Raw genomic sequence first — 21,508 nt, forward strand, 5'->3', positions numbered from 1 at the left:
TAAGAAGAGGGGGTCAGGGAGCTCAGGTTCTCTCTGTTTTTGAGAACAGCAAGGGCTCCAGCCTATGGGGACTGAGAGAAGGGCCCCAGCTTTCAGAGGGAGGAGATGTGAGTATGGGGTCCACCCACCCTGGCCTTGATGTTCGCTCTCTAGCTTTATAAAGGGCAATGAAGGAAGTATTAAAGATCAGCGGGCTGGGACCGAGTCCTTCCCTATGATTATAGCCTGGAATTGGGGAGTGGCCCCACAGAGGTCCTGACCTTGAGGGAAGTGAATGAGGGCTGGTAAATAATGTGTCAGTCACCCCACAGTAAGCAAACAAAGAAGTCATCCTGCTCAGGACAGTCTCCAAACCCAGCTCTGCTGAGAGCCTCTCCTCCACAGGTGAAAAGCAGATGCGCTTCAGCCTCTCAGACATCCCCTATGATGTGAACTCGGGTGGCTATGAGAAGGATGTGGAGTTGGTGGCACATCATGGCCTGGAGCCTGGCTTCGGAGGTTCTCTGGCCTTTGTGGGGGCAGAGCATCTGCGTCCCCTCCGCCTTCCACCTACCAACTGCATCTCAGAACTCACACCCGTCATCAGCTCTGTCTACACCCAGATGCAGCCCCTCCCCGGTCGACTAGAGCTTCCAGGGTCCCGAGAAGCAGGTGAGGGACCCGAGGACCTGGCTGATGGAGGCCCCCTCCTCTACCGGGCCCGAGGCCCCCTGACTGACCCTGGGGCCTCCCCTAGCAATGGCTGCCAGGACTCCACAGATACAGAGAGCAACCACGAAGATCGAGTTGGGGGGGTGGTATCCCTCCCTCAGGGCCCCCCACCCCAGCCACCTCCCACCATTGTGGTGGGCCGGCCCAGCCCTGCCTACGCCAAAGAGGACCCCAAGCCGCAGGAGGGGTTACTGCGGGGCACCCCAGGCCCCTCCAAGGAAGTGCTCCGGGTGGTGGGCGAGAGTGGTGAGCCCGTGAAGGCCTTCAAGTGCGAGCACTGCCGAATCCTCTTTCTGGACCATGTCATGTTCACCATCCACATGGGCTGCCATGGCTTCAGAGACCCTTTCGAGTGTAACATCTGTGGTTACCACAGCCAGGACCGGTACGAATTCTCCTCCCACATTGTCCGGGGGGAACACAAGGTGGGCTAGCCACCTACTGCCCTCCCCTCAGCCCACCACTCCCCTGCCCTACCTACAGGAGTCTAGCTCTGTCCCCATTACATCCCAAGGAGTTTTGCTTGGTGGCCTCTACCACTGGCTACCTGACCTCACCCTTGACCCTGATCCCTCCTCACGTAGTCTCCTCTACCCTGACTGATTTAAGCATTGTGATGAAACAGGCCTTTTCGCTTATGTTTCTCCTTTTCCTCTTCTCCTCTCATCCCGGCATATTCAGAGTTATTTATTAATATAATTTGTTGATTTTTCTTTTGCTTTTTTCTCTTACCTTGTATCAGTCACTTACCACCACAGCCCCCAACCCCTCCCCTGCCCTCCTGACCACCGTCCCCTCCCACTTTATTTAGGCCTAATTTTTCTTTCTTTGATCCAGCTTTCTCTAACAGCCCTCGGGGTCGGAAGCTCCTCTTAGGCCTAAGAGTTCTGAGCTTCTTGTGTGAAGTCCTCACCTTTTGCATTATCTGATTCTTTAGTTTTGACGGGCATAGCCCCCTCTGGCCCTACCTTAGCTCTGTGGCATTATATCTCCTCTCTGGGACCCTCCAACCTGGTACTCCATACCTCTTGTGCCCTCTCACGTTAGGCAGCTTGCACTATGCTTGAACAAATGAAGAATTCCCTCATTTGGAAGTAGGAGGGGCTGAAGAAATTCTCCCCAGGCACTGTGGGACTGAGGGTCCTCTTGACGTGCCCCTAGTAATATGAGTTCCCCAAAGCCCATAGTGGGAATCTCCCTCTGGGATGTGATCTATATCTTCTCTCCTCAAACAACCCCCAACACTGCTACTCTCTTCAACCTGCCAGTCTACTCAGTGGTGGTTTTTCTCTCCTTGGAGTGCCCCAATTTTATATTCTCAGGGGCCAAGGCTAGGTCTGCAGTCCTGTCTCTGACATGTTGGGAGCCACAGGTGCCTAATTGGGAACCAGGGCATGGGAAGGGGGTGGGTTAAAATTCTTCTCCTTCTCTTCCACCTCTAATCTTCTCCACTCTAGTGACCTTCCTAGGCTCTCAGGGGCTCCCGGAGTCCCTCTCCTGTGAGAAACTAGTGGGTTGCTGCCGGATGACAAGGGGGTGTCTCAACCCCAGTGTCATGCTGCCTTCTGCTTCTTCCCCCTGCAGGATTCACCCTCATTCCCAGGCTTCTGGGCCCTGTTCTTAGGATCAGTGGCAGGGAGAAAAGGGTGTCTCTTTTCTCTCTTCTAATTTTCAGTATAACCAAAAATTATCCCAGGACGAGGAAGGGCATTTGCCCCTCACCTCATTCTATTCTTGTCCTAGCAAGAATGGGATGGGCACAACTGAACTGGGGGTCATCCTTTACTGCCCCCTTCTACACTCAGTTCCCAGATATAGGGCAGGAGGGGGCATGCTTCTCCTGGCTACAGCAGAGACCCCTGGCTTTTTGGGTAACCTAGTTGGTGAGAAGGGGGCAGGAGGAGATATGGCTCCACTGCGAGTGGAGGTCTCTTTCTACAAGTGTTTTCTGCCCAAGGCCACAGCTATCCCATTCTCTGCTTCCTTGAGATTCAAACCAAAGGCTGTTTTTCTATATTTAAAGAAAAAAAAAAAAAGAAAGTAAAAACCAAACACAACACCTCACAAGTTGTAACACTTGGTCCTTCTCTCTCTCCTTTTCTCTTCCCTTCCATCTTTCTTTCCATATGTCCTTTCCTTATTGGCTCGTTTGCCTCCTACTTTTCTCACTCCCTATCAGGGATAATTTAGGGGGATGGTGAAGGGTTGGCTAAGGAACAGACCCTGGGATTGGGGCTCCTAAGGGCTCTAAGAAAAGTCTACCTTACCCTCTGTGGGAAAAGAGACCCTAGAAAAACTTCTCTTCTCCCTTCTTTTTCTCTCCCATTATGTAGTCTCCCTAAGAGAACCAGATTGTCAAGGAGGGGCACTGTGGGTTGATTGTTCCTCCTTGACAAAGTAGCAATAAACAGATGCTGCCAAGGGCAGAGGATGGGGGAGTTAGCTGGAAGGAGAGTGGTCTCTAGAGAAGCGGAGAGTCTCCTCAACCGTCCCCCAGGGAACTGGCTCCTTGTTGCAGGATGGCAGCAGAGCTGAGATTAATATCTAGGGTTCTCCTCAACTGTTCTGGTTATTGAGCCCCTTCCTGTTAGACCTACCCTGTACCACCTCTTCTGCGTCTGCTGTGTATTTGGTGACACCTCATAAGGACTAGTCCCTTCTGGGGTATCAGAGCCTTAGGGGGCCCCCCATCCCCTCCCCCAGTCAGCTCTGGCACCTGTAACCTCCTGGAACATGAAGGACTATGCTCTGAGGCTATACTCTGAGCCCATGAGAGCAGAGACTGGAAGGGCAAGACCAGGTGCTAAGGAGGGGAGAGAAGGGCACTCTGTCTCTCTCCAGACCATCACTGCACTTTAACCAGGGTCTTAGGTACAAAATCCTACTTTCCAGAGCCTTCCAGCTCTGGAACCTCAAACATCCTCATGCTCTCTCCCAGCTCCTTTTGCATAAAAAAAAAAAAAAAAAAAAAAAAAAAAAAAAAAAAGTAAAGAAAAAGAAAAAAAATTGAAACCCACATGGAGAAAAGAGGTGTTTTCCTTTTATATTGATATTCAAGACCAACACCACACACAAAAATTTCTAAATAGACACTTTTCCAGACCTTTGTTTTTTTGTGTCAGTGTCCAAGCTGCAGATGGGATTTTGTAATACTTTCAGCAGCTTCTTTCCTTGTGTACATAATATATATATTATATATATTTTTAATCAGAAGTTATGAAGAACAAAAAGAAAAAAAAAACACAGAAGCAAGTGCAATACCACCTCTCTTCTCTCTCTCTCCCAGGGTTTCATTTGTAGCCTATGCTTGGTGTCTCCTTGGACCTTACCCTTTCACCTCCCCCTCTTCCTTTGGTTCTCCCTCCCCCATTTTTTAAAGAGTTTTTCTCCTTTCTCAAGGGGAGTTAAACTAGCTTTTGACACTTATTGCAAAGCATTTTGTATATGTAATATATTGTAAGTAAATATTTGTGTAACGGAGATATACTACTGTAAGTTTTGTACTGTACTGGCTGAAGGTCTGTTATAAATAAACATGAGTAATTTAACACCCCTGGTTGTTTTTGCAGACTTTGCTGTAATTTTCTCCTGGGAGGGAGGGGAATCTCCTTACTGCACATTGTACCAACTACTAAATGTTTTGAAGGTGAACAAGTCTAAGACTAAAGGGAAGCTAAAGAAGAATGCTCACGTTGTTGCTATAGAAGAACAGAATTTTTGACCTACAATGGAAAGTGGAAAAAAAAAAAAAAAAAAAAAAAGGAAAGTGGAGATTTTCCTACCAGGGGTGCCTTCAGGATAGAGAAAGCCCAACTTGCCTATCCATCCAAAGCAGAGATTCATCAAACATTTTCTGAGTACCTACAGGGATCCCTGGGTGGCGCAGCGGTTTGGCGCCTGCCTTTGGCCCAGGGCGCGATCCTGGAGACCCGGGATCGGATCCCACGTCGGGCTCCCGGTGCATGGAGCCTGCTTCTCCCTCTGCCTGTGTCTCTGCCTCTCTCTCTCTCTCTCTGTGACTATCATGAATAAATAAATAAAATCTTTAAAAAAAAAAAAAATTTTCTGAGTACCTACAATTTGCAAAACACATTATATGCCCAAGGAAATACAAGTTACAATAACTTGTGTGGTTTTTTTCTTTTTTTTTTTTTGATTTTTATTTATTTGAGAGAGAGAAAGTAGCACAAGCAGAAGTACAGGTGAAAAAAAAAAGGTAAAATAAATAAATAAATAAATAAAATAAATAAAAAAAAGAAGAAGTACAGGTGGAGGGAGAGGTAGGTAGAAGCAGGTTCCCCACAGAACAGGGAGCCCAATGCAGGGCTTGATCCCAAGACCCTGGGTTTATGACCCGAACCAAAGGCAGATGCTTAATGGACTGAGCCACCCAGGTGCCCCTGGTCTACCACTTCTTTTTTTTTTTTTTTTTTTTTTTTAATTTATGATAGTCACACACACACACAGAGATAGGCAGAGACACAGGCAGAGGGAGAAGCAGGCTCCATGCACCAGGAGCCCGACGTGGGATTCGATCCCGGGTCTCCAGGATCGCGCCCTGGGCCAAAGGCAGGTGCTAAACTGCTGCGCCACCCAGGGATCCCTGGTCTACCACTTCTTGAGCATAAGTGCCAAGCACTATGCAAAGTATTCATTTAATTGTAGAAACCACTCACGGGCAGCCCGGGTGGCGCAGCGGTTTGGCCCTGCCTGCCGCCCAGGGCATGATCCTGGAGACCCGGGGTCGAGTCCCACATTGGGCTCCCTGCATGGCGCCTGCTTCTCCCTCTGTCCGTGTCTCTGCCTCTCTCTCTGTATGTCTCTCATGAATAAATAAAATCTTAAAAAAAATTTAAAAAAAGGAAAGTAGGTCTCAATCACAGGCCAGACTCGAATGGTAAAATCACTTCAGTGGGGCTTGATCAACATTCATTAAAATAAAGTAGAAAATAGAGGATGCCTGGGTGGCTCAGTGGTCGAGCGTCTGCCTTCAGTCCAGGACATATCCTGGGGGTCCTGGGATGGAGTCCCACATCCCTGCAGGGAGCCTGCTTCTCCCTCTGACTATGTCTCTGCCTCTCTCTCAGTCTGCATCTCTCATGAATAAATAAATCTTAAAAATAAAATAAAATTAATAAAATCCTTAAAAAGTGAAGTAGAAAATAGAACATACCATTGCACCTTATGTCCTAAGGGCCAGTACTATTTCATGAAGTTTGTATTTCAGTTTTGTACATTTGTGTATTTTTTTTTCATTTGTGTATGTATCGAGGACCAATGTCAAAATCTATTTATACTATGGATCGGAATCAACATCACTGAAATTCCTGTCCAGGCTATATACCCCCCACCCCCACCTGCACCCGCACCCGCACCCCCGCACCCTCCCCCACCCCACCCCCACCCCCGTTCTCTGTTAGGCAGAGGGCAGCGCAGAGCCGTGGAGCCAGGACACCTCTACTAACTCTGTGACTTTCAGCACCCTCAGCTTTTCAATCTTTGCAGATTGAATGACAGTAACAAGCAACAATAACAAACCTACTTCATAGGCTTGTCGAAGCTAAAATGAGTGAATACTATAAAGCGCTGACTATGGTCTCCGGCGTTATGCTAACAGGATCCAGGGACTTTAAAAAAAATAAGTTTTTAAGTGACTAAGACACAGTCCTAACATGCATGTGTCCACGGCCCTTCGTGGGGTTTTGTCCACACTGGAAGGAGGAATCAACAAAATGTTTTGTTTCCCGCAGGTCTTTTTGTCTCCCCCATAGACCAAGGGACCAGGTCGCTGAGGCGCGCCGATAGCGCCCCCAGCCGGCGCAGCGCCGCCCGCCGCGACTGAGGCTCCCGGCCCCGCCCCGGCCCCGCCCCCGGCCCCGCCCCCGCCGCCGAGGCGACCCGCGGGCCTGCGCCGGCCACTTCCGCGCTCAGCGTCGCAAACGCCGGGTGCTCGGCAGGCGCGGAACTACTTCCGGGGCGGGGACCGTCGCGCCGGCTGGGGCCGTATGACCCTAATTTTCTTCCGCCAGCCGACTAAATAGTCCCGGGGTCCTTGCTGTCACGGACAACCAAGCCTGAGACACACCTTCCTCCGGGGCCATCCCGGCGTAAACGCGGGACGAGGAGGAGCCCCGGGCAGGGCGGCCGGCCCTCGGCGGCGCGGCCCCGGGGCGGCCTGCGGGACGCGGAGGGATCTCGGGCTATATAAAGGCGCGGGGCCGGTGCTGCTCCCTCTCGGTCGGCGCCCAGGATGGTGAGTGGCGGCGCGTCCGGCGGCCAGCGGGCTCTGGGGCGGGGGCGCACCGAGCCCGTGGGGGGTCCGGCGGCCCCGTGGCCGGCAGGGCTGAGGCGAGCGCCCGCTTTGTGATGCCACCTCCGTTCTTTCGCAGACGAAGAAGAGAAGGAACAATGGCCGTGCCAAGAAGGGCCGCGGCCACGTGCAGCCCATTCGCTGCACCAACTGCGCCCGCTGTGTGCCCAAGGACAAAGCCATTAAGAAGTTCGTTATTCGGAACATCGTGGAGGCCGCCGCCGTCAGGGACATTTCCGAAGCGAGTGTCTTCGACGGTGAGTGCGCTCCTGGCGCGGCGCGTTCCGCCCGCGAGCCGCGGGGTAGAAGCGGCCTCGGACGACCGTGCAGCCCTTGGGGCGTGGGTCGGGCCACCTGGTCAGAGGAGACTCCGGAAGCCCCACGCACAGCTGTTGTGTGTCGGCGTTGGGGGACCTGGCCAGGGGTCTGGTAAGCGTGGCCGTCTTCCTGGGTCACGACCGCTGAGTATCCGTTGTGAAAATGCGGTCTAAGTCTGAGGAAGAACGTCCCCGCGGTGGAGGTTACGCTCGTCCGGTCGGGGCTGATCTTCGGGCCGAGGAGTCGTCTGTGGGTTTCGTCATTTCTTTCTCTCAAGACGGATCCCGTTTTCTTGGGCGAGGGGAGGGGGCCCGGGAGGAGGCCTTAGGGCTGGTGCCGCTGCTGAAGGGACCGGAGTGCGGCTTCACTGCGTGTGGCCTGTGGCGACGAGAACAGGGTTAGCGGGCTGTCCACCTGTGAAAATGCCCCCGTGTTCCGTGATCAGAAGCCATAGTTGCCTAGGGAGGGGAACTTGGCCCCCCTGCCTGAGGGAACGGGCGCGGCGCGGCTACGTGCTGCCGCCGTTACTCCTCTCCCTTTCTGTCCCTTAGCCTACGTGCTTCCCAAGCTGTACGTGAAGCTCCATTACTGCGTGAGTTGTGCCATTCACAGCAAGGTAGTCCGGAATCGCTCTCGTGAAGCGCGGAAGGACCGAACACCCCCGCCCCGATTTAGACCCGCGGTAAGTAGCTTTAAAACAGACCCGGAAGCCAGAGGGGTGATGGACAGGAGATAGAGGAGGACCCGAGGAGTAGAAAGTCAAGGCCGAGGGAGGGAGGGAGGGAGGCGGACTCCTAGCTAAAACGTTTGCTTGGCGACTCTCCTAAAGAGGAGCTATTAGAATTTGTTCCAGGTGGAGTGACGTGGCTCATTGGCATTGACCGGTTATCTGTGCATGTATAGTCCAAAGGCATTGGGGGGCAGTCCAGTTCTTTCGTTACCGTTTTTAAACGTACTGTTCTGTTTTTTCAGGGAGCCGCCCCACGACCTCCACCGAAGCCCATGTAAGCAGCTGAGTCCTTAACGACTGAAGAAAAAGTGTTCTCCGGGAAAAAAATAAATGGCGATTATACTTTATATAACCTGTTGAGTGTATGTGTTGTCGGAGTAGGGTGTCCTGGGGACTGTAATTTTAACATTCAAGCGTTATGTTGAGCGTTATGCGAGTGCGTTATGGAGTGCCACGTAGTCTATTCATGAGGGAGGAAGTTTATAAGTAAAACCTTAACTTGGATTTCTTTTGCATTTGTATTCTTGGCCTCCCCAACTTGTTACCTGGGGGAGAGGGTTCAGCAAGGTACTTGTGAGTGTTAGATTAATGCCACCTTGCTAGTGGATTAGGTTGATGTATTAAAAGGAGTAAGGAGCTAGGAGGATCAGGAAAAACTTGAAGAACACCTCGGGAAATGATTTCTGGAATGAGGTGTGCCTACCCCTGGTGGGGAACACAAGACTTTAACAGGAAGTACGTGATTTAGCTTTTAAGGGGATCTGTATTCAGAGCCTTAATTTCATAAATTAACCTACCTGGAATTGGTCGGCTGCTAAACTCTCTTTTGGACAATTTGCATCTTTTAGTGGCATGTTTGGAATAAATATGTTTAGGTACCAGGGGTATTGCTAGAAACTTGAGATAGTCCCAAAAGAGGAAAGAATTTCCACACAAAGTATGGAGGAAAGCTGTATCTTATTTCATGTGTGACAATGATTTGTTTTTTTCTAAGGTTCAGAAATTAGTTACTAGCTAGGAATATACATGTTTGAGAAATCCATTTGGAAATGGATTGATAATGACTTGTTTTGCCTGTGAAGTTCCATGATTATCCACCCCCACCCCCCCTCCAAACTAAATTAAGCCTGTAGCTTGGAAGTTTGAGTTAAAGTAACACTTAAGGGGTACTTGGGTGGCTTGGTCAGTTCAACATAGACTCTTGGTTCAGGGTCCTGGAATCCAGGGAATCTGCTTCCCCCCCCCTCTCCCTCTGTTCCTCCACTGTGAGTGTACTCTTTCTCCAAAATCTTTTTTTTTTTCTTAAAGATATTTCAGGGACACCTGGGTGGCTCAGCCTTTGGCTCAGGGTGTGATCCTGGAGTCCCTGGATCGGGTCCCACGTTGGGCTCCCTGCATGGAGTCTGCTTTTCCCTCTGCCTTTGTCTCCGCCTCTCTCCTCTCTTGTTTCTCATGAATAAATAAAATATTTTTTTAAAAATTACTCATAAGAGGCAGAGAAGAGACATGGGCAGAGGGAGAAGCAGGCTCCATGCACCGGGAGCCCAACGTGGGACTCGATCTGGGCAGGATCACACCCTGGGCTGAAGGTGGTGCTAAACCTCTGAGCCACCCGGGCTGCCCAAATCTTTTTTTTTTTTTTAAAGAAAGAGCTTTAAAATAAATAAAATAAAGAGCGAGCTTTTATGGGATCCCTGGGTGGCACAGCGGTTCGACCCGGGATCGAATCCCACATCGGGCTCCTGGTGCATGGAGCCTGCTTCTCCCTCTGCCTATGTCTCTGCCTCTCTCTCTGTGTGACTATCATTAAAAAAAAAAAAAAAAAAAAAAAAAAACTTTTATTTCGAGAGAGTGAGCACAAGTTGGGGGGGGAGGGGGGGAACCAGACTCTCCACTGAGCAGAGAGCCTGACAAGGGGGCTCAGTCCCATGACCCTGAAGTCCTGATGTAAGGAGAAGGTAGACCTTTGAGCCACCCAGCTGCCCCTCTCTAAAATCTTTTAAAAATAAAATAGGAGCGCCTGGGTGGTTCAGTTAAGACTGCCTTCAGCTCACATCCTAATCCTGGTCCTGGGATGGAGCTCCGTGTCAGGTTCCCTGTTGATCAGGGAGTCTGCTTCTCCCTCTGCCTGCCACTCCCCCTGCTTGTACTCTTTCTCCCTGTGTCAAAATCTTTAAATAAAATGGGGACACCTGGGTGGCTCAGTGGTTGAGCCTCTCTGCCATAGGCTCAAGGTATGATCCTGGGAATGAGCCCCCACAGGGAGCCTCCTTTTCTCTCTGCCTATGTCTCTGCTCCTCTCCCTCTGTGTCTCATGAATAAATAAAATCTTTAAAAGTAAATAAGATACACATTTCAGTGGGAGAGGGGCCCTGCGTGGCTCAGTAGGGGTATTGGTTTTGGCTTACATCATGATTGAGGGTCATCCGATGGAATTCCCCCCCTTAGTGCGGAGTCGGCTTGTCCCTTCTTCCTGTATTCCTTCCCCCATCCCCACATGCTTGCTCCCTTGCTCACTGGCTCTCTTAAAATCTTAAAATGCATCCTTCAATGGGAAATGGGAAACATGTTTTGCGACTATTCAAAGGAATATGATAAGGAGAAGGGGTAGATTATTTCAGAGCATAAACGTAGCTCTGTTAATGGAACTAACAACAACAACAACAACAAAAATAACCCAGAAACTACTCATTCCACGTGCTCACAGCCAATTTACCAATGTGCATGTTGAAACCACTGTGGCAAATCCTGGATTTGTCAGAACACAACGTAGGTAAGAGTGTCTCCATCATTTGGGGAGGAAGGTCCACAAGACGTCTCCTTCATTCCTCTCTGCTGTAATGACCCCTTTATACCAGGGGTAAACACTGGATGGAACAAAAAGGTCTGAAGTGAAAATGAGTGCTAAACCTGATTCTCTGGCAGCCCTGCTGGCGCCGCGGTTTAGCGCCGCGCCTGCAGCCCGGGGTGTGATCCTGGGGACCCTGGATCGAGTCCCATGTCAGGTTCTCTGCATGGAGCCTGCTTCCCCTCTACCTGTGCCTCTGCCCCACCCCACCCCTCTGTGTCTCTATGAATAAATAAATAAAATCTTAAAAAATAATAATAATAAAAATAAATAAACCTGATTCTCAAATCCCAGTTTGATCAATAAAACCAGAACCAGATTCCTTTTTTTTTTTTTTTTTTAATGATAGTCACAGAGAGAGAGAGAGAGAGAGGCAGAGACATAGGCAGAGGGAGAAGCAGGCTCCATGCACCGGGAGCCCAACGTGGGATTCGATCCCGGGTCTCCAGGATCGCACCCTGGGCCAAAGGCAGGCGCCAAACCGCTGCGCCACCCAGGGATCCCCAGAACCAGATTCAAGTGGTAAATCCAACCATGTAACGTTTTATTTTTAAGTAACCTCTACATCCAACATGGAACTTGAACACAACTCCCCAAGATCAGGAGTCACATGCTTTCCTGATTTGTGCTTTTTTTTGTTGTCGAGAGGCAGGACAAAGCAGGTTCCCCACTGAGTGGCTCTATCCCAGAACCTAATGACTTGAGCCAAGTCAGCTACATAACCTACGGAGCCACCCAGGTGCCTCAGGTTGGTGCGTTAAAAAATGTGATCCTGGACTACCTGGCTGGCTCAGTTGAAGTGTGCAAGTCTTGGTCTTGGGGCTGTAAATTCTATCCCACATTGGGTGTAGAAATTACTTAAAGTCTTAAAAATAAAAAATGTGATCCTATCTCCAGGGATCATACATTCCAGAGCCTAACACAACTTAAGAACTGGTTGAGCAATTTCTCTACTTGCAGATAATCCCAAATTCGTTGAGATTTTGGAGTGCCAGAGATGACTGACCAGATTTTCATGCTTCAGGCTTTAAAGTAGTCCCACTCTACCTCCCAACCCAACACCCGTTGCAAATAATTCAAACCTTGCCTTGTCCTATGGGCAACCAGGACATTGTTTCCATCTAGGGAAAAGCCACATATTATGCCATCAGAAGTGGCCCACAAATCAGCTTGAGGTTCTCTAGCTGTCTGGACAGTAAAATGAACAGCCTACTCTAAGCTATTGTGGGCTGAAGTTCTAGTAGTTGATCACAAAAAAGGTGGTATAGACAATTGAGTCCCCATTTCCCACTCCCACCCAGTTTGAGTGAACTTTAGTAGGTGAGGAGAAGTTAGTTGCCATTTCAGCACCTCCCTAACTTTCTGAAGTGTCCTCCAGTCTCAAGTATAAAGTATTCAAGCCAGCTAGAGGTCTCTGGGCTAATCCAGTCTTTGGTCCAATGTCTACCTTTGAGGTATTTGGATTTGAAGTCATTGTCCCTGTGGTACTCAGGATTCACTGATGTCCTGGACCACCCTTTGCCTCAACCCCAAATCCTGTACCTTGTTTTATTTTTGCTTACTTTTCTATAACTTAGCAAGTAGAAGGACAAAATTATTGTCTATCACACTATTTAAGTTAATACCCTTCTTTATATGTTTATTCTTTTAGTCAGTATTAGGTATAGAGGGGTGTTCGCTTCATATGCATTAATAAGCCGATAGGCTTGTCAAAAGCTGAGCCAGTAGATGAAAGAACAGGCTAGAATCTAGATTCATTCATTTATTCAATAAATATTAACTTGCCAATGTGCTTGGCACTTAGTTTCTCAGTCCAAGTCCCCCATTAAACAGCTGTCTGGATAAGAACCTAGTGGACTCAGATATACATCTCACCTCTGATAATTCTAGTATGTGACCTTAGGTGAGTTACTTAACCTCTCTAATTTTCTTTCCTTTTCTCTTTCTTCCTTTCTTTTTCTTTTTCTTTTATAAAAGATTTTATTTATTTACTCATGAGAGGCACAGAGACAGAGAGGCAGAGGGAGAAGCAGGCTCCATGCAGGGAGCCCCATGCGGGACTCAATCCTGGGTCTCCAGGATCATGCCCTGGACTGAAGGCAGCACTAAACCGCTGAGCCACCTGAGCTGCCCTCTTTCTTTCTTTTTAAATATTTTATTTATTTATTTATTCATGAGAGACATAGAGAGGGAGAGGCAGAGACACAGGCAGAGGGAGAAGCAGGCTCCACGCAGGGAGCCCTGATGTGGGACTGGATCCCGGGTCCCCAGGATCACACCCTAAACTGAAGGCTCAACCGCTGAACCACCCCGGCATCCTTTCTCTCTTTCTCTCTCTTTCTCTCCCCTCCCTCCCTTCCATTTTTTGTTATCCCTTATTTTTTTAAAGTGGTGTTTGTTTATTTTATTTTTTTAATTTATTTTTTATTGGTGTTCAATTTACCAACATACAAAATAACCCCCAGTGCCCGTCACCCATTCACTCCCACCCCCCGCCCTCCTCCCCTTCCACCACCCCTAGTTCGTTTCCCAGAGTTAGCAGTCTTTACGTTCTGTCTCCCTTTCTGATATTTCCCACACATTTCTTCTCCCTTCCCTTATATTCCCTTTCACTATTATTTATATTCCCCAAATGAATGAGAACATATAATGTTTGTCCTTCACCAACTGACTTACTTCATTCAGCATAATACCCTCCAGTTCCATCCACGTTGAAGCAAATGGTGGGTATTTGTCGTTTCTAATGGCTGAGGAATATTCCATTGTATACATAGACCACATCGTCTTTATCCATCATCTTTCGATGGACACCGAGGCTCCTTCCACAGTTTGGCTATTGTGGCCATTGCTGCTAGAAACATCGGGGTGCAGGTGTCCCGGCGTTTCATTGCATCTGTATCTTTGGGGTAAATCCCCAACAGTGCAATTGCTGGGTCGTAGGGAAGGTCCAATTTTAACTCTTTGAGGAACCTCCACACAGTTTTCCAGAGTGGCTGCACCAGTTTGTTTTTTTTAATTCATTCATGAGATACACAGAGAGAGGCAGAGACACAGGCAGAGAGGGAGAAGCAGGCTGAGCCACCCAGGTGTCCCCTCCCTCTCCTCTCGCCTTGTTAGGTTTGAATTTATAATCCTGAGATCAAGTTACATGCTGTCCAACTTGAGCTAGCCAGGCACCCCCTCTCTTAAATTTTCTAATCTTTAGGTGATCTTTCCAATTTCATAGTATTTTTGTGAGGTTTAAGTGGTATGAAACAATCATTTATTCAAGAAATATTTATTGCTTACCAAGAATGTGCCAGCCATTTCTAAATACTGAAGATGTTAGCAGTGACCAAGATAAAAATACATAGAGCTTACGTTTTAAAATGGAGGAACAACGTGAGGGTGATTTGGTGTGAGGAAGGACTAGTTTGTTTGTTTGTTTGTTTTTTAAGATTTTATTGATTTATTCATGAGAGACACAGAGAGAGAGAGAGAGAGAGAGAGAGAGAGGCAGAGGCACAGGCAGGGGGAGAAGCAGGCTCCATGAAGGGAGCCCGACGTGGGACTCGATCCGGGCCCCGGGATCACGCCCTGGGTTGAAGGTGGTGCTAAACCGCTGAGCCATCTGGGCTGCCCCCGAAGGATTAGTTTTATATAAGTTTTATGTGGAGTGGCCTTATGTCTATAAGGTTGATAGATAACATTTGATCAGAAACTGAAGAAAGCGGGCAGCCCGCGTGGCTCAGCAGTTTAGCGCCATCTTCAGCCCAGGGCATGATCCTGGCGTCCCAGGATTGAGTCCCACATCGGGCTTCCTGCATGGAGCCTGCTTCTCCCTCTGCCTGTGTCTGTCTGCCCCTCTCTCTGTGTCTCTCATGAATAAATAAATAAAATCTTAAAAAAAAAAAAAAACTCTTAAAGAAACTAAAGAAAATGAAAGAGCAAGCTGTTTGGATAAGTGGGGAAAAGCTTCCTAGCAGAGAGAATAGCAAGTGCAAATGGACTCAGGAATGACATGTTACAGAAAAAGAAAGGCGGTCTGGCTAAATTCAAGTGAGTTAGGGGAAAGTGGTTCAGATCTACAGTCGTTTATATGAAATCTTTAAGACTTTACTTGCTTTAGAATTGATTTTGACCAAAAAAATTTGATTTTGGGGACGCCTGGGTGGCTCAACAGTTTGGCACCTGCCTTCGGCTCAGGGCGTGATCCTGGAGTCCTGTGATCGAGTCCCATATCGGGCTCCCTGCATGGAGCCTGCTTCTCTTTCTGCCTATGTCTCTGTGAGAAAGAGGCAGAGACATAGGCAGGGGGGAGAAGCAGGCTCCATGCAGGAAGCCCCATACGGGACTTGATCCCAGAACTCCAAGATCATGCCCTGAGCCAAAGGTAGATGCTCAACCTCTGAGCCACCCAGGGATCCCCTAGAGCATATACTTTTTAATATAACATCCTCAGAGGGATCTGGAGCAGCACCCAGGATTAAAACACATTACTATATCCACAGTAAAATAGAATAGTCATGTAAATTACTCAGCATGAGTTTCATGTCAGGTTTTATTATCATATGAGTTCCAAAAATCTTGGGTTTTATAGCTGTTTTGATTTGTCAACTTCAGATAAGAGATTGTGTACCTACCTGTCGTACACAAAGTTAGATCATATGGGGCCTTGAAGGCCCTGACTGGCTCTGGACTTTACTCAAAATGTGATGGTAAACAATGAGATGCCACTTCACACCCACTAGGATGACTATAACAAAAAAATAAATTCTGGACAAGGTGTGCCAAAGTTGGCACACTACTGGTGGGAATGTGAAATGGTATACTTTGAGACATAGTCCTCAAAAAGTTACAGTTAACCATCCAGTTCCCAGCTATTCCACTTCTAGGTGTATACTCAAGAGAACTGGAAATATATATTCACAAAAAAAACTTGTACATGAATGTTCATAGCAGCATAATTACTAGTCAAAAAGTAGAAACAACCAAAATGTTCATTAACTGCTGAATTGGATAAATAGAATATGGTATATTCATACAAAGGAACATATTTGACCATAAAAAGAAATGGAGTGCTGCTATATGCTACACTGATGAACCCTGAAAACATGCTAAGTAAAAGAAGCTAATCATAAAAGACCACATGTTGTATGATTCTATTTACATGAAATGCCCAGAATAGGCAAATTTATAGAGACAGAAAGTAGAGTAGTGATTACCTAGGGATAGGGAGGTTAGAGGAGAGGGGATTGACTGTTAAATGTATGGACTTTCTTTTAGGGGTAATGAAAATATTCTTTTTTTAAAGATTTTATTTATTTATTCATGAAAGACAGAGAGAGAGAGGCAGAGACACAGGCAGAAGGAGAATCAGGCTCCATGCAGGGAGGCCGATGCCAGACTCAATACCAGGTCCCCAGGATCAGGCCCTGGGCTGAAGGTGGCGCTAAACCACTGAGCCACCCGAGCTGAGCTGCCCTACATAAACTTTTAAATCAAAGAAAGTAGTTGAGGTGCCTGAGTAGTGCAGTCGGTTGAATGTCCAACTCTTGGTTTTGGCTCAGGTTGTGATCTCCGGGTCATGAGATCAAGCCCCACGTCAGGCTCCACACTCAGTTTCTTTAAGATTCTCTCTCCCTCTGCCCTCCCCAAGGTGCTCTCTGTCTCAATCTACCTTTTTAAAAAGATTTTATTTATTTATTCATGAGAGTCACAGAGAGGGAAAGACAGAGGCAGGCAGAGAAGCAGGCTCCCTATAGAGAGCCAGATGCATGACTGGATCCTCAGAGCCTGGGATCATACCCGAGCCGAAGGTAGATGCTCAACCACTGAGCCACCCAGGCGTCCCTGTCTCTCAAAAATAAATCAATACATTAAAAAAAAAAGTTTATCACTTTTTTATCACCAAAATTATTTGTATCACCAAACTTATTTTTATCACCAAAAATGATACCACCCAAAGTCATCCTACATATGTCCTTTGAAAATGTCTCGAACTGTAAGCTTGTAAGATCAGGGACAATGTCTTTTTTTTTAGGGACAATGTCTATATGGTCAGTTATATTACCTGACATACAGCAGATGCTCAGCATTTGTAGATAACTAAGTATGCTGGGCTTATTGAAAAGTCAGGGATGAATGAAACAATCTCCTTTGTGTGAATAAGAATCACCTCTGCCAACTGAATAAAATTCATTCCTAATCCCACCTCCAAAAAGCAGGATTCAAAGATCTTGAGGTTATAGGGCACCTGGCTGGCTCAGTTGGTAGAGCATGTGACTCTTTATCTTAGAGGTCCTAAGTTCCGGCCCCATGTTGGGGGTAGAGTTTACCTAAAACAATAACAAAACCTTGAGAGTATTTTGGGAATCTGCATTTTAGTAACATCCCAAGTGAATCTGATACAAGGGGTCTACAGAGTATACTTTGGAAAATATTAAAGAATTGTTCTAGAAAAGAAAAAAAATGCATGATTGGTTTGCTCTAGTTTGGGAATACAAATATGGAAATTAGGGTGTTACTTCAGTCATGATTGATTGGTGGATGGAGGAGCCCAAGATCAGTTGGGAGAAAGGGGAAGCCAAAAAAGAACTGATTAGAAAAAATAATGGTGGCTGAGGGACTGAGGGTGTTGAGCAAGAGGTCAAGATCAGAAGGCATAGAAGTGGTAAAACATATAATGAAATAATTAAGACATACAACAAATGTATATATATCCACCTCCTAGCTTAAGAAAGAAAGGTTTACCTGTAGAGTTGGATCTGTCCGTGAATTCCCCACTGATTGCATTCCACTCTCTTTCTCCAAGTGGTAGCCACTACACTAAAGTTGGCATTCATCTTTCACATGAATTTCTTTTTCTTTTTCCTTTTTTTAAAGATTTATTTATTTATTCATGAGAGACAGAGAGAGAGAGAGGCAGAGACATAGGCAGAGGGAGAAGCAGGCTCCCCGCAGGGACTCGGGATCATGCCCTGAGCTGAAGGCAGATGCTCAACCACTGAGCCACCCAGGCATCCCATCTCATGAATTTCTTTGTACTGATACTATATATGTATAAATTCCCCATTTTACGTCCAAGCAAAAATGTTAAGTAGACAATTGGATATATAGAGGTTTGGAGTTTAAGGGAAAGAATCCTGGGTTGGAAATAAAAACTTGGGTATCATAATTTTACAATTTTTTTAAAGATATATTTATTTATTCATGATAGACATAGAGAGAGAGAGGCAGAGACACAACATAGGAGGAGGGAGAAGCAGGCTCCATGCCCGGAGCCCGTCTCGGGACTCCATCCCGGGCTTCCAGGATCACACCCTGGGCCAAAGGCAGGCGCTAAACCGCTGAGCCACCCAGGGATCCCCTACAATTGGTTTTTAATTCACGATACTGGGTGAGGTCGGCTAGGAAGGGAATATATAGATAGGCAGAGGGAGACTGATTCCTATATACTTCAAGGTTTAGTAATCAGGAAGATGAGGAAAAACCAGCAAAAGACACAAAAGGAAAGGCCAATGAGGTAGGAAGAAAACTAGGATATGATGAGGGTCCTAGAAGTCAAGTGAAGAATATGTTGCAGGGAGGAGCATGTGATCATCTGTGCCACGTCTTGTCTCTCTTGAGTAGTTAAGTAAAATCTTAACATAATAATAATAAATAAAATGGAAACTACAGAGGGTTTTCAGCTACTGATCAAGTGTCCTTTGGGGAGAGCCAGGTTTCCTTTAAAGCACATGGTGAAAGGAATCTTGAAGTCGGGGATTTTACTGATGATGAACTCTGACTTCAGAGGACTGTGAAAGAGTCAAACAATCAAAAAACCAAAGAGAAAAAAAAAAAAACGAGAGAAGTCTTTTTTTTTTTTTTTTTTTGAGAGAGAGAGAGAAAGCGTGCTAACATTCAAGCTGGGGGCGGGGTGTATCAGCCAGAGGGAGTGGGAGAGAACCTTAAGCGGACTCCACACTCAGCACAGAGCCTGATGTGGGGCTCAGTCTCACAACCCTGAGATGATGACCTGAGCCAAAATCAAGAGTTGGATGCTCAGGATGCTTGGGTGGCTCAGCGGTTGAGTATCTGTCTTTGGCTCAGGGCATGATCTCAGAGTCCTGGGATCGAGTCCCGCCTCAGTTTCCCCACAGGGAGCCTGCTTCTCCCTCTTCCTGTGTCTCTGCCTCTTTCTCTGTGTGTGTCTCTCATAAATAAATAAATAAAATCTTAAAAAAAAGAGTTGGTTGCTCAACTGACTGAGCCACCCATGTACCCCCAAAGAGATATTCTAAGGATACATACTTTTCTACAGAATAAAGCATTACCCAGTCTACCTGGATCCAGGCTGTCTGGATTAAAATTGGGTTAAAGACAATGTCAGGGGCAGGAAGCCAGTTTCAGTACTAAAGGGTGATCTAGAGGCAGCCTAGTGCAGTGGTTAGGAGTTCAACTTTGGAATCTGACAGACCTGAGTATGAATCCTTTTTTTCCTGTACTTTGTGACTCGGGGCAAAGTACTTACTCTCTCTGAACTTCCATACCTTTATTTAAAAACTGGGGCAGGGGGATGCCTAGGTGGCTCAGTGGTTTAGTGCCTGCCTTTGGCCCAGGGTGTGATCCTGGAGTCCCGGGATCGAGTCCCACGTCAGGCTCCCTGCATGGAGCCTGCTTCTCCCTCTGCCTCTGCCTCTCTCTCTCTCTCATGAATAAATAAATAAATAATATTAAAAAAGAGTAAAAGTATATTTTTAAAAAATAATAAATAAATAAAAAATAAAAATAAATAAAAAATTAAAACTGGGGCAGCCCCGGTGGCTCAGCACTTTAGCGCCGCCTTCAGCCCAGCGCCTGATCCTGGAGACGGGGGATCGAGTCCGGCATCGGGCTCCCTGCATGGAGCCTGCCTCTCCCTCTGCCTGTGTCTCTGCCCCTCTCTCTGTGTCTCTCATGAATAAATAAATAAAACCTAAAAAAAACAAAAACAAAAACAAAAAAACCCAAGGAGATCACGGGTGTGAGCAGCTCCAAGTGAGAAGAGGAGGCCACGTCAGAACTTCAGGCAGCCATTGATCAATATGTGCAAGAGAAGATTGTGCTTGCAGCTCAGGCAATTTCTGCTTTGCTTGTAAGATGATCAATAATGGAGATGTGATCCTGGTATTTGGATCCTCATCTGGTATCACGAATCTTTCAGGAGGCTTGGGCTAAGGGTCAGCAGTTTTGGTGGCAGTGGTAGACAGCCGGCCATGGCTGGAGGGAAGGCACACACTACATTCTCTGGTCTGTGCTGGGGTCCCGGCCTCCTACCTGCTGATTCTTGCAGCCTCCTGTGTGTTCCCAGAGGTTCCTTTCTTTTTTCTTTTTAAAGATTGGATTTATTTTTTCATGAGAGACAAACAGAGAGAGGCAGAGACATAGGCAGAGGGAGAAGCAGGCTCCATGCAGGACTCAATCCCGGGACTCCAGGATCATGACCTGAGCTGAAGGCAGACGCTCAACCACTGAGCCACCCACGTGCCCCTCTCCCAGAGGTTTCTAAGGTGCTACTGGGAGCTCATGCACTCCTGGCCAATGGGTCCGTAATGTCATGTTTAGGGACAGCACAGCTGGCGCTGGTGGCAGCAGCCCATAATATGCCAGTGCTGGTCTGCTGTGAAGCAGGCAAGTTCTGTGAGTGTGTGCAGACTGATGCTTTTGTCTCTAATGAGCTAGATGAGCCCGAGGATCTGCTTTGTGAGCGGGGAGAGCACATGGCCCTGGCTAACAGGCAAAACCACCTGTTTCTACAGTTGTTAAATCTAGTCTATGACGTGACCCCCCTGGAACTGATGGATCTGGTGATCACAGAGCTGGGGATGATTCATTTTAGTTCTGTACCTGTTGTTCTATGAGTCAAGAGTAGCATCCAGTGAGGGAACCCAGTCAATAAATGACATACACTCTGCAAAAAAATAAAAATAAAAAATAAAGGGTAGCCTCATTCTCATGACCCAAAGATCATAACCTAAGCCAAAATCAAGAGTCAGAGGCTCAACCGACTGAGCCACCCTGGCACCTTGAGCATGTGACTTTTGATCTTAGGGTTATGAGTACAAGCCCTTCATTGAGTAGAGAGACTGCTAAAAATAAATAAACTTTTTTAAAAAGGTGTAGTAGTTAGGGGGTAACTTGCTGGCTCAGTCGGTAAAGCACATGACTCTTGATCTCAGGGTTGTAAGTTTAAGCACCATGTTGGGTGTAGAGGTTACTTATAAATGAAATCTTTGAAGATTTTAATTATTTATTTGAGAGAGAACGAGAGAGCTGGGGAGAGTCAGAGGGAGAGGGAGGGGGACAAGCAGATTGAGCACTGATTACAGGGCTCACCCTCATGACACTGGGATCGTGGTCTGAACCTACATCAAGAGTTGGGAGCTCAAAAAAAAAAAAAAGAGAGAGTTGGGAGCTCAATAGATGGAGCCATCCAGATGCCCTTAAAAATAAAATCTTAAAAAAAAATTGTAGTAGTTACACTTCACAGGACTATTTCATTATTTAAATGAAATAATATATGCAAGAGACTTTGCATAGAACCTGCTAGGAAATGTAATCTTACAAATGGGAGTAGTTATTTTTCCTG

General features: G+C 47.0%; 2 protein-coding genes and 1 pseudogene across 13 annotated transcripts in view; all 3 read left to right on the forward strand.

The window, feature by feature from the left end:
- IKZF4 (IKAROS family zinc finger 4) overlaps positions 1-4,261 on the forward strand; it is a 27,925-nt gene extending 23,664 nt beyond the window's left edge. For all 12 annotated transcript variants that reach the window (XM_077913318.1, XM_077913314.1, XM_077913320.1 and 9 more), the window contains one exon: positions 385-4,261. In XM_077913318.1, coding sequence (XP_077769444.1) covers positions 385-1,145 — 761 coding nt within the window. In that variant the 3' untranslated portion in view covers positions 1,146-4,261. The remainder of the gene's footprint in view (positions 1-384) is intronic.
- A 2,545-nt stretch (positions 4,262-6,806) lies between these two features.
- On the forward strand, positions 6,807-8,421 carry RPS26 (ribosomal protein S26). Its single transcript, XM_077913328.1, has 4 exons — positions 6,807-6,964; positions 7,101-7,278; positions 7,891-8,021; positions 8,312-8,421. The coding sequence occupies exons 1-4, from the start codon at positions 6,962-6,964 to the stop codon at positions 8,345-8,347; spliced, it is 348 nt and encodes a 115-aa protein (XP_077769454.1). The 5' UTR covers positions 6,807-6,961; the 3' UTR covers positions 8,348-8,421.
- A 78-nt stretch (positions 8,422-8,499) lies between these two features.
- Positions 8,500-20,801, forward strand: LOC144323153 (translation initiation factor eIF2B subunit delta-like; annotated as a pseudogene).
- The last annotated feature ends 707 nt before the right edge of the window (positions 20,802-21,508 follow it).

The sequence above is a fragment of the Canis aureus genome, chromosome 11 (assembly GCF_053574225.1).
Source record: "Canis aureus isolate CA01 chromosome 11, VMU_Caureus_v.1.0, whole genome shotgun sequence".
In the NCBI taxonomy this organism is placed as follows: Eukaryota; Metazoa; Chordata; class Mammalia; order Carnivora; family Canidae; genus Canis; species Canis aureus.